Source organism: Xenopus laevis, chromosome 1L (genome assembly GCF_017654675.1).
Source record: "Xenopus laevis strain J_2021 chromosome 1L, Xenopus_laevis_v10.1, whole genome shotgun sequence".
NCBI lineage: Eukaryota > Metazoa > Chordata > Amphibia > Anura > Pipidae > Xenopus > Xenopus laevis.
The window spans coordinates 104,584,241-104,603,516 of NC_054371.1; the positions used below are offsets into that span (position 1 = coordinate 104,584,241).

At 37.8% G+C, this 19,276-nt stretch overlaps 1 protein-coding gene across 5 annotated transcripts in view; it reads left to right on the forward strand.

Annotated features, from left to right (window-relative positions):
* LOC108712232 (PH and SEC7 domain-containing protein 3) overlaps positions 1–19,276 on the forward strand; it is a 291,364-nt gene that overhangs the window by 116,767 nt on the left and 155,321 nt on the right. For all 5 annotated transcript variants that reach the window (XM_041561322.1, XM_018254300.2, XM_041561327.1 and 2 more), the window contains 2 exons: positions 7,200–8,250; positions 10,829–11,212. In XM_041561322.1, the coding sequence (XP_041417256.1) occupies positions 7,200–8,250; positions 10,829–11,212 (1,435 nt within the window). The remainder of the gene's footprint in view (positions 1–7,199; positions 8,251–10,828; positions 11,213–19,276) is intronic.

The window sequence follows — 19,276 nt, forward strand, 5'->3', positions numbered from 1 at the left end:
GCTTTTTATCCAACCCCCACTACTTTGAAAAATGGAGGGAAGAGGCGGAACTATTATTCAAAGGGGGCTCTGCGGAGACAGCAACAGAAAGTTCAGGCCCAGAAATGGACATACGTTTTAAAGATTTAAAAAGGTCTATGATAAAGCAGACCAAGCTTCGGTGGGAAATAACCACGTGGTAAAAATATTGATTGTTCCTAGAGGGCTTAGAATTAGGTTACTCCTAGCTGACCATCTTGTTAATAATGATTTTTGTACCAAATGGTACGAGATACTGACTAAATGTTCAATTGACCTCATGAAGCTAATTAAAGATTCTGACATGGTTATGCTTGAACAAATGAATGTCCAAGTGTAAAATTGACTTAAAATGATTCAGAATTTTAAGGAGGATGAGGCATTTCAAAGATATGAAAGTGATCTACAAATCAATATAAACAAGCTGGCAGCAGAACTTAAGGCTAAAAAATGGGGTAAATTTTGCTGGGACAAGAGAGATTTTAACACTGGTTTTGTATGTGAAGGCAGAAAGGGTCCCAATAAGAATGACATAACGGCAACTAAATCATTTTCGGGAAGCTACTACTCTTCTGAAAGTGATTTGAGTGATGGGGCAATAAGTGTGAACACAACAGATGGACAATTCAATAACAAAACAATAACCAAACAGAAAAATAAAGATACACAGCAATTTCAATCCACTCCTAGTTCTACGGCTCCATCTTCCACTTTTTTAGGAGCAGGTTAGCCAGAGGGGGAGGCTCAGGGACAGACAGAAATGGGTCTACCAACTAAACAGGTACCAGAGGTAGATTTCTTTCAAATCCTGAATCTGTCCACAATCACTTTACATAATGATCAAATAAAAGTGTTACAAAAAGGCCTATCATTTGCGCCCAGTGGTAAATTTAATATTTTTAATTGGATTAAGGATTTGAACCTTTTTGGGAGAAAGCTGTTATTAAGGAATCCAAACATGAAACTTGGTCAGCAGAGGAGAGACACACCTTACAAGATTTGTGTTACTTGTTAGAAGACAATGACGAATATAGGGACACAGCCAAGGGACCGTTTACCACCCTAAGACCCAAAAGTAGCTTTACACCACCAAGTCCCCTGTGCCAAGAGTAGACGTGTTCATTGAAGGGTGTACTAGGGATTTCAAGCGACTTTATAATAATGTACAGAATGGACAAAAAACCCTTCCCTTAATGTATCATGGAAAGGGAGACAAGGTTTAAAACAATTAGAGGACAACGATGAAACCAAGTGATAAAGGAGGGGGGGGAACATTGTCATGTGGTTTTAAGGACATTGTCCTGCACTGCTTCAAGTGTGTAAATCAGCGTGTCTTTATGTGAATGGGCAAATAGTTAACACTAAGTAAAAGTTACGTTTTAGACACATTGTTGCAATCGCTATCTGAACTGGCCAGCTGGTGGCAGATTGAGGAAGTGTATTTAGCATACATTGTACTCTAATTTGTTGCAAGTCTGTAAACAGTCTGTCAATGACCCTAACGGTCATGTGTATGCATTTTCTACACACTGTCTGTCTACATTTAACCTTCAGCTTGCTGACTCTCAGTTGAGCCAAGAAGCATGGTAAAATGCAAATATCTTAGAGAACTAAACCCTAAAAAATTAATGTGGCTAAAATGCCATATTTTATATACTAAACGTATTGCATCAGCCTAAGGTTTCAGCTTCTCAATAGCAGCAATGATCCAAGACTTCAAACTTGTCACAGGGGGTCACCATCTTATCTATCTGTGACACTCACATGCTCAGTGGGCTTTGAGCAGCTGTTAAGAAGCTGAGCCTGAGAGTCGTCGCTAATTATCAAGCACAAAATGAGTTTGGCCTGTAATATAAGCTGATGCTATAAGGCTATAAGTTTCTGTGCTACCATGTAGTAATTATCTGTATTAACTACTAATCAGCATTATACTGTGACATTAATGTGATATATATATATATATATATATATATATATATATATATATATATATATATATATATATATATATATATATTTATTAACGGACATTATATATTGTTTACGGACAGCACCTCTCTCCAAAAAGCTATTTTATAGCTGCTCATACCAAAAGATGGAGAAAAAAAACAGCACCAAGTGTCTTATAGTGAAAAGATTTATATTGTAACATAGTATGTATAACCGACGTTTCGGTCATCATTGAGATATATATATATATATATATATATATATATATATATATATATATATATATATATATATATATATATATATATATATATATATATATATATATATAATGTCATATATCGGATGGCACACTGCTTCCAAATTACACCCGTTTGCATGGTTTAAACGTTAGTATATGTCCATGGAAAGAAACCAGCAACCACAGGGTATTCTTCAAAAATCAAAAAAGTGTATTAAAGAAAAGCATATACAGCCAATGTGACGTTTCGGTCCCTATTCGGAGTGACAGCAAGCACAGATCATGTGCAATGAATCAGTATAAAAGAAGATGGGAGCTACTGGGGGCATCTTCAGAGTCTCAGATCTTTACTATTATAGGCCTGTGGTTGCCTTGGGCTGGTACATAATGGACATAATGTAAAACATGTCTAGCCTACTTCTTTGGTTAAGCTTTAGTTCCCCTTTAAGTCACTAAAAATGTGACTTAAGATGGTGATAATGCCCTTGTATAGGTTGATGTAAGTATTAGGTTGCTATGACAGACTTTCTATTATTTGGCCACTAGGTGACAGTAGGGTTAAAGGAACAGTAACGCCAAAAAATAAAGTGCTTTAAAGTAATGAAAATATAATATAATGTTGCTCTGCACTGGTAAAACTGATTTGTTTGCTTCAGAAACACTACTATAGTTCAAATAAACAAGCTGCTGTGTAGCAATGGCAGACATTGAAAAAAGGCTATATGGCACAGGTTAAATTGTGGATAACAGAGGACACCATTAAGTTCTACAGAGCTTATCTGCTTTCTACTGTGTAACCTGAGCCTTTTCTTTAAATGGCTGCCCCCATTGTTACATAGCTACTTATTTATATACAATTTAACTGTTTCTGAAGCAGACACAGTAGTTGTACCAGTGCAGGGCAACACTGCGTTATATTTTTATTACTTTAAAACACTTTTAATTTTTTATGTTACTTTTCCTTTAAGGTATAAAGTTTATTGGAATATAAACCCGGGCAGTAGAGGGGGATAGGATGCAAAGGGTATATATGGGTTCAGTACAGGATTTTCTTCTTTCTGAACTTCAGTTATACAGGACATCCTGAGTAAGAAACATTAGGTGCTTCAGATAACGAAGACAATTAGCATTGATAGCCCAGATCCCAACAAGGAGTTAAGCTGGCCATAGATGTAAAGATTTTTAAAAGATCTTTTCGTTATCATTAGACCAAGCTTATCTTGAAACGATCGTTTAAATGAACGATTTGTCCATCAACTAAAAAGACTATTTCAAGCAATGTTGTCTAGTTGAAGCCAGGAAAAGAGGGTAGATTTCACTGTGGCCAATCAAAATTTTTTATCCTGGCTGATCAATTTTGTGACAGATGTCAGTCAAAAAATCGTTAGATGCACGTTCGTTTGATTCCCACTAACCTCACGATAATTTGACGAATTGGTTGGATTGCACTAAAATCGGTCATTCACCAAAGAAAAATCTTTGCGTCTATGGGGACCTTTAGAGGTTTAGGAGCCGTGGCTAAGCCACAGTTAGGGCTGGAGGCAGTGTTAACACCAATGAGTACAACTTGAGGCAAGAATGAGGCAATTCTATCTGGAGTAGGGCAGAGGGGCATTGGAGGAATGTCAGAACGTCTGCTAGGACCGGAATATGGTACAGCGTTCCCAGGAAGGGATGAAAATGGTCAGTACAAAACTGGGTATGTGAATGCATTGTTGGAAGTCTTTGAGGCAGTTAGGTAAAATTGGATTTACCCTGTATGTACTGTTTGGATGTAAATGATCTGTTAAAACCCCTATCAAAAACATACGTTCTAGCATATGTTCTAGCATCCAAGTGTCAAGTCCTACAACTATACTTGTACAGATATGGGTGCAGGTGTCACACATTGCAAAGCACTCTAAATTTACATCAGTTAATTTTTTTGGATTAAGATCCCTTTAAAGAGGTGGGTATGGGCAACATCAGGTGTCAGGAAAGTAACATTTATTTATAACATTAACATTTATTATGCTATGTAAACGATTTAAATAGCTGCGTAAAATAAATGGTGAATTTATCAAGGTGTATTTTATGCCATGCAAACACCAGATTTGCTGCCATTATTTTACATTGATTCTAGGGATGCACCGAATCCACTATTTTGGATTATGCCGAACCCCCGAATCCTTTGCGAAAGATTCGGCCTAATACCGAACCGAATCCGAACCCTAATTTGCATATGCAAATTGGTAGTAGGAAGGGGTAAAAATTTTTTTACTTCCTTGTTTTCTGACAAAAAGTCACGCGATTTCCCTCCCCGCCCCTAATTTGCATATGTAAATTAAGATTCGGATTCGGTTCGGCCAGGCAGAAGGATTCGGCCGAATCCTGCTGAAAAAGGCCGAATCCCGAACCGAATCCTGGATTCGGTGCATCCCTAATTGATTCAGACCTTAAGGGTAGGGACACACTGGGCGATTTGGGGAGATTTAGTCGACTGGCGACTAATCGCAGCGACTTTTCTCCCCAAATGCTTCCCTTCGCTCTGCGCCTGGCTAAAATGAAAAATCGCCTGTGCTAATCACACGTGGCGATTCGTTTTCCGAAGTCGCCCGAAGTTGCCTCACGAGGAAACTTCGGGCGACTTCGGAAAACAAATCGCCGCGTGTGATAAGCGCAGGCGATTTTTCATTTTAGCCAGGCGCAGAGCGAGGGGAAGCATTCGGGGAAGATTGGTCGTGGAAAGTCGCGGAGATTAGTCGCCAGGCGACTAAATCTCCCCAAATCGCCCAGTGTGTCCCAGCCCTAACGGGATACTGTCATGGGAAAAAATATTCAATTTTGAAATCTGACATGGGGCTAGACATATTGTCAATTTCCCTGCTGCACCAAGTCATGTGACTTGTGCTCTGATAAACTTCAATCACTCTTTACTGCTGTACTGCAAGTTGGAGTAATATCACCCCCTCCCTTTTTCCCCCCAGCAGCCAAACAAAAGAACAATGGGAAGGTAACCAGATAACAGCTCCCTAACACAAGATAACAGCTGCCTGGTAGATCTAAGAACAGCACTCAATAGTAAAAACCCATGTCCCACTGAGACACATTCAGTTACATTGAGAAGGAAAAACAGCAGCCTGCCAGAAAGCATTTCTCTCCTAAAGTGCAGGCACAAGTCACATGACTGGGGGCAGCTGGGAAATTGACAAAATGTCTAGCCCCATGTCAGATTTCAAAATTGAATATAAAAAAATCTGTTTGCTCTTTTGAGAAATGGATTTCAGTGCAGAATTCTGCTGGAGTAGCACTATTAACTGATGCGTTTTGAAAAAAACATGTTTTCTGATGACAGAATCCCTTTAAGTAAGTTCCGGCGGAAGTCACTCTAAAACGCAGTAAAAAATTACACTCCGTTTTTTAAACAGCAAAGCCTGGTGATGTGTGGCGAATTATGCTGATATTTTTTACATTGCATTATAAATCTGCACCTTAATGTTGGATTGCATTTAGCAGGTGTTGGTAGTATATAGTGTTTACAGCAATGATTGAAATAATGCAAAACCTTTAACAGTGGCTGTTTTTAGCCTGTGCACAATTAGTTATAAATACAATTATGAGAAGTTCTCCAGCTTTGCTTGGTACATTTCCTGTTAGAAGGCCACATGTTTATGTGGTCCATTAAAACCATACCTATTCCTTCCTTCACTTTCCGTAATACATTTTTTTACATTTAATGGTATTTGGTTTTTAGAACGATTATTTCCAAGTCACATGCCTGGTGCAATGAAATCTAAATTTTACATACCCTGAATTAAAGTGTTCCCTCATTTTACACTGTTTTCCTGTGGTCCAATCAAACACATTTCCCTGATTTTACATTTTCCCAGATTTTACATCATTGTTTTTTGGTCCCCTGAAAATTCAAAAAATTACTTCTGTACATAAAAAAATATATGCATGCTTAGATTAGGCAAGGAGCTCCCTCTTGTGGCTAATAATATCAATGCTAAGCACATTTTTAGAACCATTGTTATTCATATAATGCCAACATACACCACAACACTTTACGTAGATTATACATCATTTACATCAGTCACTGCCTCAGTGGAGCTTTACAGTCTACCGGGGGAATGTAATAAAAGTCGATAACAGAAAAACTTTTCACAATGCGAAAAGTTATGCCTTTGCCAAACAAATTTTGCTTTTGCGAACTAGGAAACTGTTTAGCGACCACTTCCGACAGTGGAAGACGTTTGTGAATTTTATAGTTTGCGCCAATGCTCAGTAAATGTAATAACACTTCTTACTGAAAAAGTCGTTATGTTTGCTCCAAAAGATTACGACACCTTCAAGCACTTCTTAAGAATGAGCAATTATAATTCGCAATGCGCAATTATAATTTGAAATGCTCAATTATAATTCGTAATGCAATAACAGTTTAAGGAACAATATTGCATTTCGAGATGTGGATTTTTAGTGTTATTGGTGCGAATTGTTTTGCTCTTTGCAACTTTAATAACATTCCCCTGTCAGTCCTTATTGCATTAATACACATTAGGAGCCAATAAATCTGCATGTATGTGTGGAAGAAAACCAGAAGAGATCTATGCAGATATAGGCTTAACATACAAACCCTATGCAGGGCCCTGCTGCAAATATACTGAACTGCAGGAGCATGTGCAACTATTCTGACCTGAAGGGAGCATGCTTGGACTCAAGTATTCTTGATGAATAGCATCAGTAAGCTGTGTTTGTAAAATGACACCATATTGTTGTGATTTATTTAAACCCACATTGTTGAAATTTGCCAATACGATAAATGTTTTTGTGAAAGCACCCAATAGTGAAGGAGCTCAGGGTAAGGAATCCAGCTTCACTTCAATTTGTAGATCTGGGACACTGAGCTCGAGGAAACACAACAGGCAACATTTTGATTTACTTAAAACATAATTTAAAAAAAGGACATTTCACTTGTAAAAATTTAAATATATTTTTGTTTTTTAAACAGATGATCCTGGAAATACCAGATTACTCCCTCAAACCACAAGTGCCACAAATGAGTTTCCTGAATATGGGACAACAGAGCACAGAGAGGCTGACACACTTACAACTGCATTTAGGTATGTAGAAGAATCAGGAGAATGTTTAGATATAATGAAGGAGCCTGAGCAGCTGTCCCCTTGTGGTCCAGTTGTGCTGAATGACTGTTTAACAGAAGAGCCCAAACTATGTCCAGAAGAAAAACTCAAGGATGTAGCAAAAACAGAATGTGCAGACTCTAACTGTGTTTCAGGCCTCAATGTCTCATGTGGAGAGATCAATGCACACATTGTTCCAGGTGGTCATTCCATTTCGAACTGTACCTCTGTGCAGGGGGAATATAGACTGGACAATGCCACATCTAAGCAGATGGACCAAGATGGAGAATCGGTAGCGTTACCAGAATTGGTATCACTACCATCAGTTCCTGTCATCTCGTCAGAAAAGAAATCTTATTTATATGTTGAGAGGGAGTTAGCTGCAATCTCAGAAGAAGAGACTCTGTCAGAATCCTCACTTTCACAAATTACAGAAATAACAGACTTCCCCAGTGTGCAAACAAATAATATGGTTCCAGTTACATCCATATTAAAGAACAGTGCACATATGGAGAAAGAGGTAAATGGAATCCTTGCTGTAAGAAAGGCTGGTGAAGAAGATTTAAGGTCCTATCGAACTAAATCTCCAGATAAGCTGCTTTCTAAAGAAAATGCTGCTTTTGTTAATATGGAATCTTCAAAGGTACAATTAAATATGGTAGCACCATCAGAGGATACATTTGTATCTAAAGTGGATGAGAAGCAACTTGATACCCAAACTTTGGTATCTTCAGGAACAAGGAATCGCATTCCATCCTCAGAAAGGACTAGGGGGGCACGGGGAAGTGCTTTGAACTCTTCTGTTCATGGGCAGCTAAGTAGTTCTGAGTCAAGCCTGAATGAAGGTGTGGACAATGAAGTTTTCATAAAGGAATCAGACCATGGCAATGAAAATCCAGTGCCAGTTCATCTTTTCCAGAGGTATGATATATATGTTCAAGACATATGTATTTATTAAATATGACACAATAAATAATTTAGTTACTTACATGTATGTAATATAAAGGCCTCACTGCTATTAAAATAAACACATGCAAGTTTTGTGTAGCAGCACTGTGGTAACCACAACCATTGCTCATTATTTCCCTTTTAGTAAACTTTGGTTTCAGCTGTTTCTGTTTTCTTTGCATTTCCTAATTTGAATCAATACTTTGACCACTGAAAAACAGAAGCTTTATAAGGCAGAGGAACAACAGTGGGCTCTGTTTTAGGTTACTGCACGTCATTTATATTTTCCTATTCTCATTTTATTTTTTAGCTGTTAATATGTTGTTTGAAAGTATACTATAAGTACCTACACAAATATTTAGACTCTGCATATTTAATATTTTTATAGGTTAATGAGTGTTACCATATTGGATTCCAATATGTTAATTTGTTATTATATCAGACATAAATAAAAAGCCAGCTGGAGGCATGCCCATTAGGTTAAATGGGTGTAGCTTGATTCTAATGGGGGTGTGGCTGATAAAAACCCAGAGGATAATTGGAAAACAATGTGTAGAGATCAGCTCTCAGTAGTTAAACCAAATAACAACTATGTCACTTGAGGGTTGTGCTAGAAGTCCTGCCTGTTGAAATATGAACTAGGGATGCACCGAATCCAGGATTTGGTTCGGGATTCGGCCAGGATTCAGCCTTTTTCAGCAGGATTCAGATTCGGCCGAATCTTTCTCCCCAGCCGAACCGAATCCTAATCCTAATTTGCATATGCAAATTAGGGGTGGGGAGGTAAATTGCATGACTTTTTGTCACAAAACAAGGAAGTAAAACATGTTTTCCCATTCCCACCCCTAATTTACATATGCAAATTAGGATTCGGGTTCGGTATTCGGCCAAATCTTTTGAGAAGGATTCTGGGGTTCAGCCGAATCCAAAATAGTAGATTCGGTGCATCTCTAATGTGAACCACCACATATGCAGACAGAGCTTATCAGTCTCCATATCACATTGTAAATTATGTTTCAGTGATGATCAAAAAAAATATAAAAAACCCTGAATTATATTTTGTGTGTATGCACTGTACTCTAAGTAGCCATAGATGTTAAGATTTTTCTCCCCAATGGGCAATTGTAGCACGATCTGACAGATTAAATCAAATTATCTTGAGGTTAGTGGGCACCGAACTCTGCATCTAACAATTTTTCATCTAACATAGGTTCAAAATTTTTCATTGTTAACAGTGAGATATATCCATTATCCAATTGTTTGCAGGGCCAAGCAGGCAGCTACCCACAGTTTTCCTATCTTGAAATCACTTGAAATGGTTGTTTTTGGTGATGGACAAATTGCACATTTAAATGATCATTTCAGGATAAGCTTATTCCTATGAAAACGAGTTTTTAGTGAAATCACCCTTGAAAAACTAAAATTTTTCTGGATAGCACAACTGGACCTTAAAAGAAAAAAACTAAACTTACATTTAAAATAAAAATAATATGCAGGACTCAGGTCAAACAAAAGATGTATTCATTTGTCTTGTTGTTGCCTACATTTGACAATAGTTTTTAGAAAACATCTGAGGTAATGTTAACAACAAGGGGGAAATCTTCTGAATTTCTAGTTTTTCATAACAACCAATCAGAATGTAGTAATTCTCGACTTCACCTTTTGGCTGGCACGGGTTACCTAATGGAAGACTTTGCACTTGTTAATACATAAAAAACATTACTGTCACGTAACAAAATGTACGAAGATGGTGCAGGTCTAAAAACCTATAGTAACCAATCAGCAGGTGGCATTTACTGGTCACTTGTTCAAAGGCAAACATCTTATTGGTTTTCATGGGTTACTGCACTTTTATTACATGTAGGTGTAGACCTGCTAGACTGTAATTTGTTACATATACTATGCTAAATGGTCATAACAAAAATATTTCTAAGAGGCATTATACTTAATTTCAACATGAACTCAGTCAATATTGTTCGTGCTAAATATGTTTTTGCCCATTATTTTAATTAAGAAATACCGCTGTTTTGTGTTGTTTCTTGCATTAGACAAGAAAATAAGACCACTTAAGCTTTTCACTTCCTGTTCTGGCAAGTTACTGTTTGGGTCAGAATATGGGATTTCTCCCCCTGGCAGAAAAAAAAATGCAAATCATGTTCTGTGAGCATCACCAGAAACAGCCAGTGCTCACAAGGGGTGGCTTTTGGCCCTCAAATGCACAGCCCCATGCATAAATATATGACCCTGTATATAGTGAGGGTTATGTAATAAAATGTAGTATTTGTTAGTCGCCTGTTTAGAAGCGAACATCATATTGGTTTCTGTGGGTTACTGCATTTTTCAAATGTTTTTTTTCAGTATGTTTATGTTGCAATGCAAGAACAGACACAAGAAAAAACAAAGACAAGAAATTATTTCTATTCATAAGATCCCTGTCAAACATTTGCAAGCACTGTCCCTTACCATTTGAACAGTTGACAGCTATGATCCTCCAAATTGTAATATGGTTTCATTAAACATTTTTGCAGCTATGTAACTGTGTCTATTTAAGTCCTAGGATTGTGGCTGAAGATAAGCATGAGGATGTGCTTGTATCGAAAAGATGTTCTGAAGATTCTACGGACTTGTACAGCTCCCAGTTTGAGAATATATTAGATAATACATCTTTGTATTATAGTGTGGAGTCCCTTGACACACTGTATTATGAACCTGATAGTTTCTTTAGTTTTGAGATGCCTCTTACGCCAATGATCCAGCAGCGGATCAAGGAAAATACCCATTTCTTAGACCGGAACAACTCAGAAAGTCCTCAAGAATACCTCAAGGTGGACCCTAGCTGTGGAATTACAATGGGGTACTGCAATGATGTAGTTAATGGGCTGGATGATGGAACAACCTTCAGAAAAACTTCATATGATATGACATACTCAGGAAGGTATGTTTAAAAAATATATATATATGTCTTTGCTTTCGAAGTACCAAGCTGCGTAGTACTGGAATGTAAAAATATGTAAAAATGATACAGTTGAACATTGTGTTTAGATATTTGTCAACATATAGAAAACAGGGTAAATTCTCATTTGAGCTGTACACAAAGACATAGCCAATACTGTAAGAGTTATAAAATGTATCTGTTAATCCTTACCTGTGTCAATAAGAAAATAATTTTTTTCGGTTCATGGAGGATGGTGAGTTTTTTATTAAGTGAGTGGATGCATGGGCAAACTCACTAATATTCATACTCTCTCTGTTACAAAAAAGTGGCACAAAGTGGTTGTGGACCCCTCTTGGTGTCCTCTTGATGTCATTCAAAATTTTGGAGATTTTTACATTACTTTTGGTTGACACCATATTCTGTATATTAGTACTTTGTGGTATATAAGTGCATTTAATGTTTTAAGAAATAACTTCTCCAATCCCCTTACATTTAAGGAAGAATTAAAACCTCAACATGCAACTTATTAATGTAAAAATGTACCATGTCATAAGATATTAGGGGTCATTTATGACCGCAAATGCATTTGAAATTGAATAAAAAATTCCATTCATTAAAAGTATTTGCATTAATATGCAATCCTGGCACCACTGCCTTTCCTGGGAACCAGTTATCTGGATAACGGGGAGACCACCCCCCATAGTCTCCATTTTAATCAAATAATTCTGATCTTTAAAAATTATTTAGTAGCTTGTACTTGATGGTAAATAAGCAGCATGAATCCAGATTGGTGACAAAACAATCCTATTGGGAATATTCAATGTCTAAATTACACTTGAATACAAATATGTTTACACTAATTCATTTTGGGCGCTTCAGATCCCCTTTTAGGTATGAATCTCAGGTCAAAAGCATTTTATATAATAGACTCTATACCTGTACCAATATGAATCAAGTGAAATCAAAACTCTTATTTGGGCATGGAAATTTCCCATCCCATGAACTCTCTAACTTATAACTTTAAAAAGCATTTTGACCACATTGGGACAGAGTTAGTTCAATGGTAATATATCAATGTCTATTGAAAAATCTGGAAGTTAATGAGAAAATGTGTTTTTATCACCAAATTATCTCTGTGCACTTTTGACTGTGACTATAAGAATTTATTAATACAGGAATAGCATACCTCCCAACTGTGCCATTTTTCTCAGGACAGTCCTGATTTTGACAGCTCAGCCTGCAGTCCCTCAGTTTCTCTTTGATCTCCTGCACTGAACAGCCAGAAAAAGATACAAAGTTTCGAAAGTTCTATTAAATAAGAAGCTTTTGGCAGAGAACACAGAACACTCGGCGCCTGCACATTTGTAACTATTTAAGACAAGCAAAGATACAATTGTAACTACTTAGGATAAGCAAGTCTCTTGGGAGAACTGAGGGTTTCGGTTTAAAAGGACAAGTGACCTTAATTAGTAATGAAGCAATAATAACAAATAAAACATGACCCTAAAACACCCAGAAATATGTTCAAACGTTATATACATAACCTGCCACATTTTCTAAAATGGACATGGTGAAATGTTGGGAGGTATGGAATAGTTTTATAATTTGCACCTGACCATTGTAAGAAATGCAGTGAAACCATATTTTCCTGGCTGAAACTACTTGAAACTGTAAAACATCAGTTATTTTGCTAAATCGCTATGTAAATAATTAGACAAAATATACAATGCTGTCTATACTGAAAAAAAATAATGTTCCAACCTTTAGTAAGTTAAAAAATCAGTAGCAGTGTAACTGTGAAACATGTCTATCCTGAAATGTAACTACAAAACATTTAAGGCTGGTAGGAGGTAAAGAAAGCTAGTTTCTATATTATACTGAAAGTTAATTTTAAGGTGAACTGCAACTTTGAGGAGAACTTCCCATTTACAACAAGCCACGTGTAAGTTGAACTGACTTTCATCTTTAATTGGTTTTATGGACTTGTTTAAGTTCTCCTGCATTTGCTGCAATGAACTGCCAACCAAGCAAAAGTGCTCTAAAAAGTAAGTTCATGTCACAGGTCTTCCAAGCCCTGTCTGGTTTAATTTATTTTTGGTGCTTATACTAATTAACCTAGCTCCTTTCTTCTAGCAACAGTTTACTGTGTCTTCAGTTTTAGTGCTAGTATTTGACCTAGCAAGTCTCAGGATCCGCCTAAATGTAGAGGTCACATGGTTTTATTAATTCACGTTGTGACCTAATTCATAATATTTTGATTTTCATATTCACCATTTCTGATTTGTTTTACCTGTTTGATCAATGTTGACAGATCAGCACACATATTGCAAAGTCTGAGGGGGAGTGCAAACATAACTAAAGGAATGTATGCAAATTATTACAAACTCAGTATTGCAATCTTTTATTTGTGAACAGCTTTGTGTGGATTGTGGAAAAAGTAAGCATCCCCTACATTCTAACGCCTAATCTCTTGTAGCAGTATTTTCAATATATACACCCATTTATTGTACATTTGCTGCAGGATATGTTATACATATGTGTCATTAACCCTTTAAGTGCCAGCAGAATTTCCCATTTCGTTTGCACTCAGTGCCAGATGGTTGTGAACATTTTTGGCTCTCTCACTTTAGGATCATTTCCTGGGAGGGCTTTTTAGTTTACCTAGGAAAATGATGCATCATTTTTTTCAGAAGAACCGGAGCTTTCAAAATCTTAAGAGTTTTGTGTGTATTTCCATTTCTGGAGCAAGATTTAGAGCTCTAAATACCAAAGAAAAACAAACATTGCTATTTTTCATGAAATAGGGATTTATACTAGAAAAATATGTTATTTTATGCACAAAAAATTTACTGATTTGGAAAGCCTCCTGTCTCTCAAATGTGCTAATACCAGATATGTGTAGTTTTATGGAGATGTATGACTTCTATAGATAAAAAAATTACATTATTTTCAAGTCACTACAGTAGAATAGTGCATACTTTTTTTTATTTTTTTTTTATTTATTACCAGCACAGTATTCTACAGTGAAATGTTGTTCAGTCATATCATACATAGTCATAATGCACTGGACATTTTAATAGTTGAACCCCGGGGATAACAGCAGAAGAGGGAAGATAGAGGAAAAGGAAAAGGAAAAGAAAAAGAGGAGAGGTAAAGGGAGATTAGTGAAAGGAAGGAGGGATACATATTATGGTGGTCACATTATCCTCACTTCCCACTTGTCAACTTAAATTATGTTGCCTCCATCCATATAACCACATAATAGATCAAACTTCTTAGTGGAATGCAGCCAAGCTTTCTAAATAACATATATTCCATACATGAGAAAAAACTGTTTTAGTCCAGATCATTAAGCCAGTCCATGGCCGGGTGAGGGGAAATTAATATTGTTGTAATATCCAGAGGGTCCAAATATTAGTGAATTTCGTGGGGCATCTACAAGCTGTGTATATTTGTTCCAAAATTGGGAGAGTTTGCTCAACCAGGCTTTACCAGAAAGTAGTTGTTGGTGGGAGATCATCTTTCCATTTTATAGCAATTGCCTTTTTAGCAAAAAATAGTAGGAAAGTAAGTAGTATTTTTTCCGTCCGTGAGGTAACCGTGTCTGTGAGATAGTTCAGTAACAAGATCGATGGGTGTATTTCAATCGGTAAGACCATTAGATGGGAGATATATGCTGCTACTTCAGTCCAGAAACTTTGTATAGAGGGGCAACTCCAGACCAGATGGAAAAAGTCAACATTTTCACTTTTGCACTTGTTGCATACATCAGGAAATGCAGGGTTTATTTTGTGTAGAATATGAGGTGTGTAGTAGGCTCTATGAAGTTATTTAAATTGTATGAGCCTGTCTCTGGTTCTGATTAGAGGCTGAATGGACTCGGCAAGGATCATTTCCCATTGGTCAACCGTAAGGTCAGGGATATTTGTAATCTATTTGTTATAAAGATCACCATTGGCAATTTGTGTATGTGGCCTGATCTGGTTGTAGATGGTGGAGAGTGGTTTGGGTAGATGTTCTTTCCGAAGTAGTTTTTCAAGAGGGGTGTGCCAGAGCAAAACTGCTGAGTGATAGCATGTCAGAGTTGTAGATACCTGAATAACATCTTGTTAGGTACATTAAAGTTGTCTTTAATTTGTTGGAAAGAAAGCAGAATATTGTCCTTATAGATATCTCCCAAATATTTTATATTAAATTGTGCCCATAGCTGTGGTTCTGGTACTGTGGTCAAATTATGAAGGACAGGGTTGTGCCATAGTGGTACGTGCAGAGAAAATACCTTTCCATTACTACCTGGTCTATCAGAGCCCACCCGCCATGCTTTAACTGTATTTACCATCATTAGGGTGGAATGAATCATGTTAGGTGGCTTTCTATATAACAGGTTTCTCAGACCTTCCAAGGAACCCACCAAATGGGCTTCTAATATAGTTACCGGATCCTCTGGATGGGGGCTAAGCCATCTCTTCACAGCAGTCAACTGGGAAGCCAGAAAGTAAGCCCCCATATCTGGTGCAGCTAGACCCCCCAGAGATACAGGCATGGTTAGCACATTATATTATATCCGTGTAGGGCCCGGAGACCAGTAAAGTTTATTTAGGTGACTTTGGCGTTGTTTAAAGAATTTAGCAGATATCCAGATGGGGGATTGTCTAAACAGATATAAAAATTTAGGGAGGAATTTCATTTTAAATACATTTATCCTACCTATTAGTGAAAGCGGGAGTTTAAGCCATCTGTCAATGGCCTTGACCAGTTGTGTCATTAGGGGGTCCAGGTTCAGTTCCATATATTTGCTTATTTGAGGGTGAATATAAATGCCTAGGTATTTAATAGTATCTACCCTAGCTAGCTGTGTTTCAGACTCAAAGCTTTAGTAACATAGGGGTCCATAAACATCAGTGATGATTTAGCCCAATTGATCTTAAGCCCTGAGAAGCATGTGTGGTTATTAATTATCTTAAGAGCTAATTGGAGTGAAGAGCCATTCAGATAAAGGAGTGTGTCATCCACAAAAAGTGACATTTTTTCTTTGATGTTCCCGATTTCAAATCCCCTAATCTCATGTGTTGATCTAATTAAGCACGCCAGAGGCTCCATAGCAAGAGCCCAGTGACAATGGGCAACCTTGGCGCGTACCTCTAGTCAGGTTAGTAGGGGCTGAGAGCTCTAGATCAGAGAGAATTCTAGCTGTAGGTTTGGAGTATAGTGCCTGAATCCATAATAGAAAATTTTTATGGAAGCCCAAGATTTTTAGAGTTCCCAGAGATAATGCCACTCAACTGAGTCAAATGCCTTCTTGTTGTCTAGGGAGGCAATGACTCTAGAGCCTGGGTTTGAGTGGGGGATAGATAAATTGGTGAATAATCTTCTAATATTTAACTCGGCTGCTTTATGGGGGATGAATCCTACTTGATCAGGGGCTACTATAGAGGTAATGACACAATTTAAACGCTTAGCTAGTATTTTGGCTAGAATTTTTGAATCTGAGTTGATTAAAGAGATGGGTCGGTAGGAGGATTGAGATTGGGAATCTTTCCCTGGTTTCAAAATTAAGATTATAGTGGCTTCACTAAAGGAGGGAGGTAGAGCTTTTGTTTTTAGTAATTGGTTAAATATGTCCATCAGAATTGGGGCTAAGAGAGTGGCGTAATTCAGGTACCTCATATTCAGAATCCCATCAGGGCCTGGAGTTTTCACTGGGGGCAAGGCAGCTATAGCTTCTAAGGTCTCCTGTTCTTGTATGGGAGAATCAAGAAAAGTTCTATGCTCCAGGCATAAATTGGGAAGATGTAGGTTTTGTACTTGGTGATTTCTCCAATTTAGTGGTGTATAAATTTTGATAGTATTCCGCAAGATTTTGGTTGATTTTGGATTGGTAATTAATTCTGTTTCATTTTTATGTATTGCATGGATGGCTGGCCTGTTACAGTCTTCTCTGGCTAAAAGCGCCAGAAGCTTACCGTTCTTATCTCCCTTTTCGTATAGAGCAAACTTATGGTACAACTGATAAGTTGGGCACATTTCCACTGAGCCCGAGCATATTGTCTTTGTGCAATTACATAGGTACGTTTAGTTTGATCTCCAGGATCCTTGATGTACACTTCCTCAGCTTCTTTGAGTATGTCCTCAGCATTAGTCATCATTTGTGCTGCTAATTCTTTAGTACGAGCAATCTTAGCGATATACTCACCACTTATATATGCTTTTAGTGCATCCCATACTAATGGTAGGGGAGCAGTGTTTATATTAATCTGGAAAAAGTCGCTTATTGACTGCTTAATGTTCTCCTTTATATCTTGATGGGTGATCCAGTAAGGGTTTAATCTCCAAGTTTTGCTAGTAGGGTGTGAGTGTAATCTCCGTGTGACCAGTAAGGGGGCATGATCTGACACTCCTCTAGGGAGGAACTCGGCTCTAATGATTTTGGTAGACATATCAATTCAGGCAAAGGCTAGTTCAATCCTTGACATAGAAACCTAGAGTAGCAAGAAAACATTTGTTTAGATAGGTTACAACTCTTCCACACATCCACTAAGCCAGCCATATTTGTCCATGCCTTCAACCCTCTTCTGTCAGGTCTCCCTGAGGTGGAGAGGGTTAAGCGATCCTTTCTCACATCCATTACATCATTAAAATCTCCCATCAACAGTGTTGGAACCAGAAGTAGAGCTGCCAGCCGTGAAAGTAAATCATATAGTAGAGAGTCATTGAAAGGTGGAGGTAAATATACGTTAATTATTATATAAGGATAGGCAGCTAAGGAGGCGTGGATAAGAGTAAATATACCTTCCGAATCAATACAGAATACAGAATGATAGGCTTGTGCTATCCATATCTTTTAAATGGATTAGGGTTAGCTGATTTACAAATGTGTGTCTCCTGGAAACATATTATTTGGGGGTTGTATTTTCTTAGGAAATTAAAGACCAGAGTCCTTTTGAGAGGGGCATTAAGTCCCCTCACATTCCAGGAGATAGCTGTTATTTCAGCTGCCATTGTTGGTTTTTGAGTCCATGTCTTGACTCTCCCTGTAGAGAGTAGAAAGGTAAAGAGAAAGAGAGGGAATAGTGAAGAAAGGGAGGAGAAAGGAGAGGATAAGAAAATTCCCAACATTTCCCACCCTACTTCCCACTATAGTGGGGAAGTGTCGATCCCAAAACATTCAAAATCATTAGGGAGTGCACCTAGAACAAATGGTCGCACCGTTAACAAAATAAAAAAAAAAGATTTTAAATCAACAGTGAGAATATCGTTTTGCAGACTTTAAATATGCAACCAATGTCAGTAGACACAGTTCTACAAGCATCAACTCTTGATGACTCCGTGATTCCCACTAGGAGAAAGAGAATAAACGACACCAGGTTAAACCCATATCGGTAACCTTGCTGTAGGAAAGATATTATCAGGATATACCACAATATGGCAATGCCAACCAATATGATTGTAGAATTGCCGGACAAAGCTTTGTAAGGCCGACCTGTATGCTCAAAAGGAACGAAACGGAGAGAGAAATACCTTACTCAGGGTGACAGTCTAACCAGTAAAAGGCCTCCAAGGGGTGTTGTAAAAAATTGCGCCTTTCCGTCTGCTGAGCATGGAGTATTGTAGCCCAGCATCTCAAAGACGTTGATTTACTGTAGCGAATTGCTGCCGTTGTTTTTGTAGGTCGTTGGAGAAATCTGGATAAAGTGAAATTGTTGAGTTTCCAAACTTTAATTCCCCTAAGCGTTGAGCGCCCGCCAGAGATGAATCTCTATCTCTGAAATTGAGGAAGCGGGAAAAATTTTCAGTCCCACATACAGTTTTAATTTTCCAGAAATTTAGTGGTGTCCGGGCCTTCGGCTCCTTTGGGAAACCAACTATACGCACGTTGTTGAGTCTCCGGCTATTTTCTAAATCATCCGACTTTGCCTCAGCCGCCTCCAGCTTGCGTTGTATTTGGCTTAGGCGTTCCAGCAATAGATGACAGGAATCCTCCAGCTCCCCCACCCTCCACTTCAGTTGTGCGTTCCCGCACCTTCTGGAGGTCTTGTCGCAGAATCGCAAAGTCTATCCGCAGCT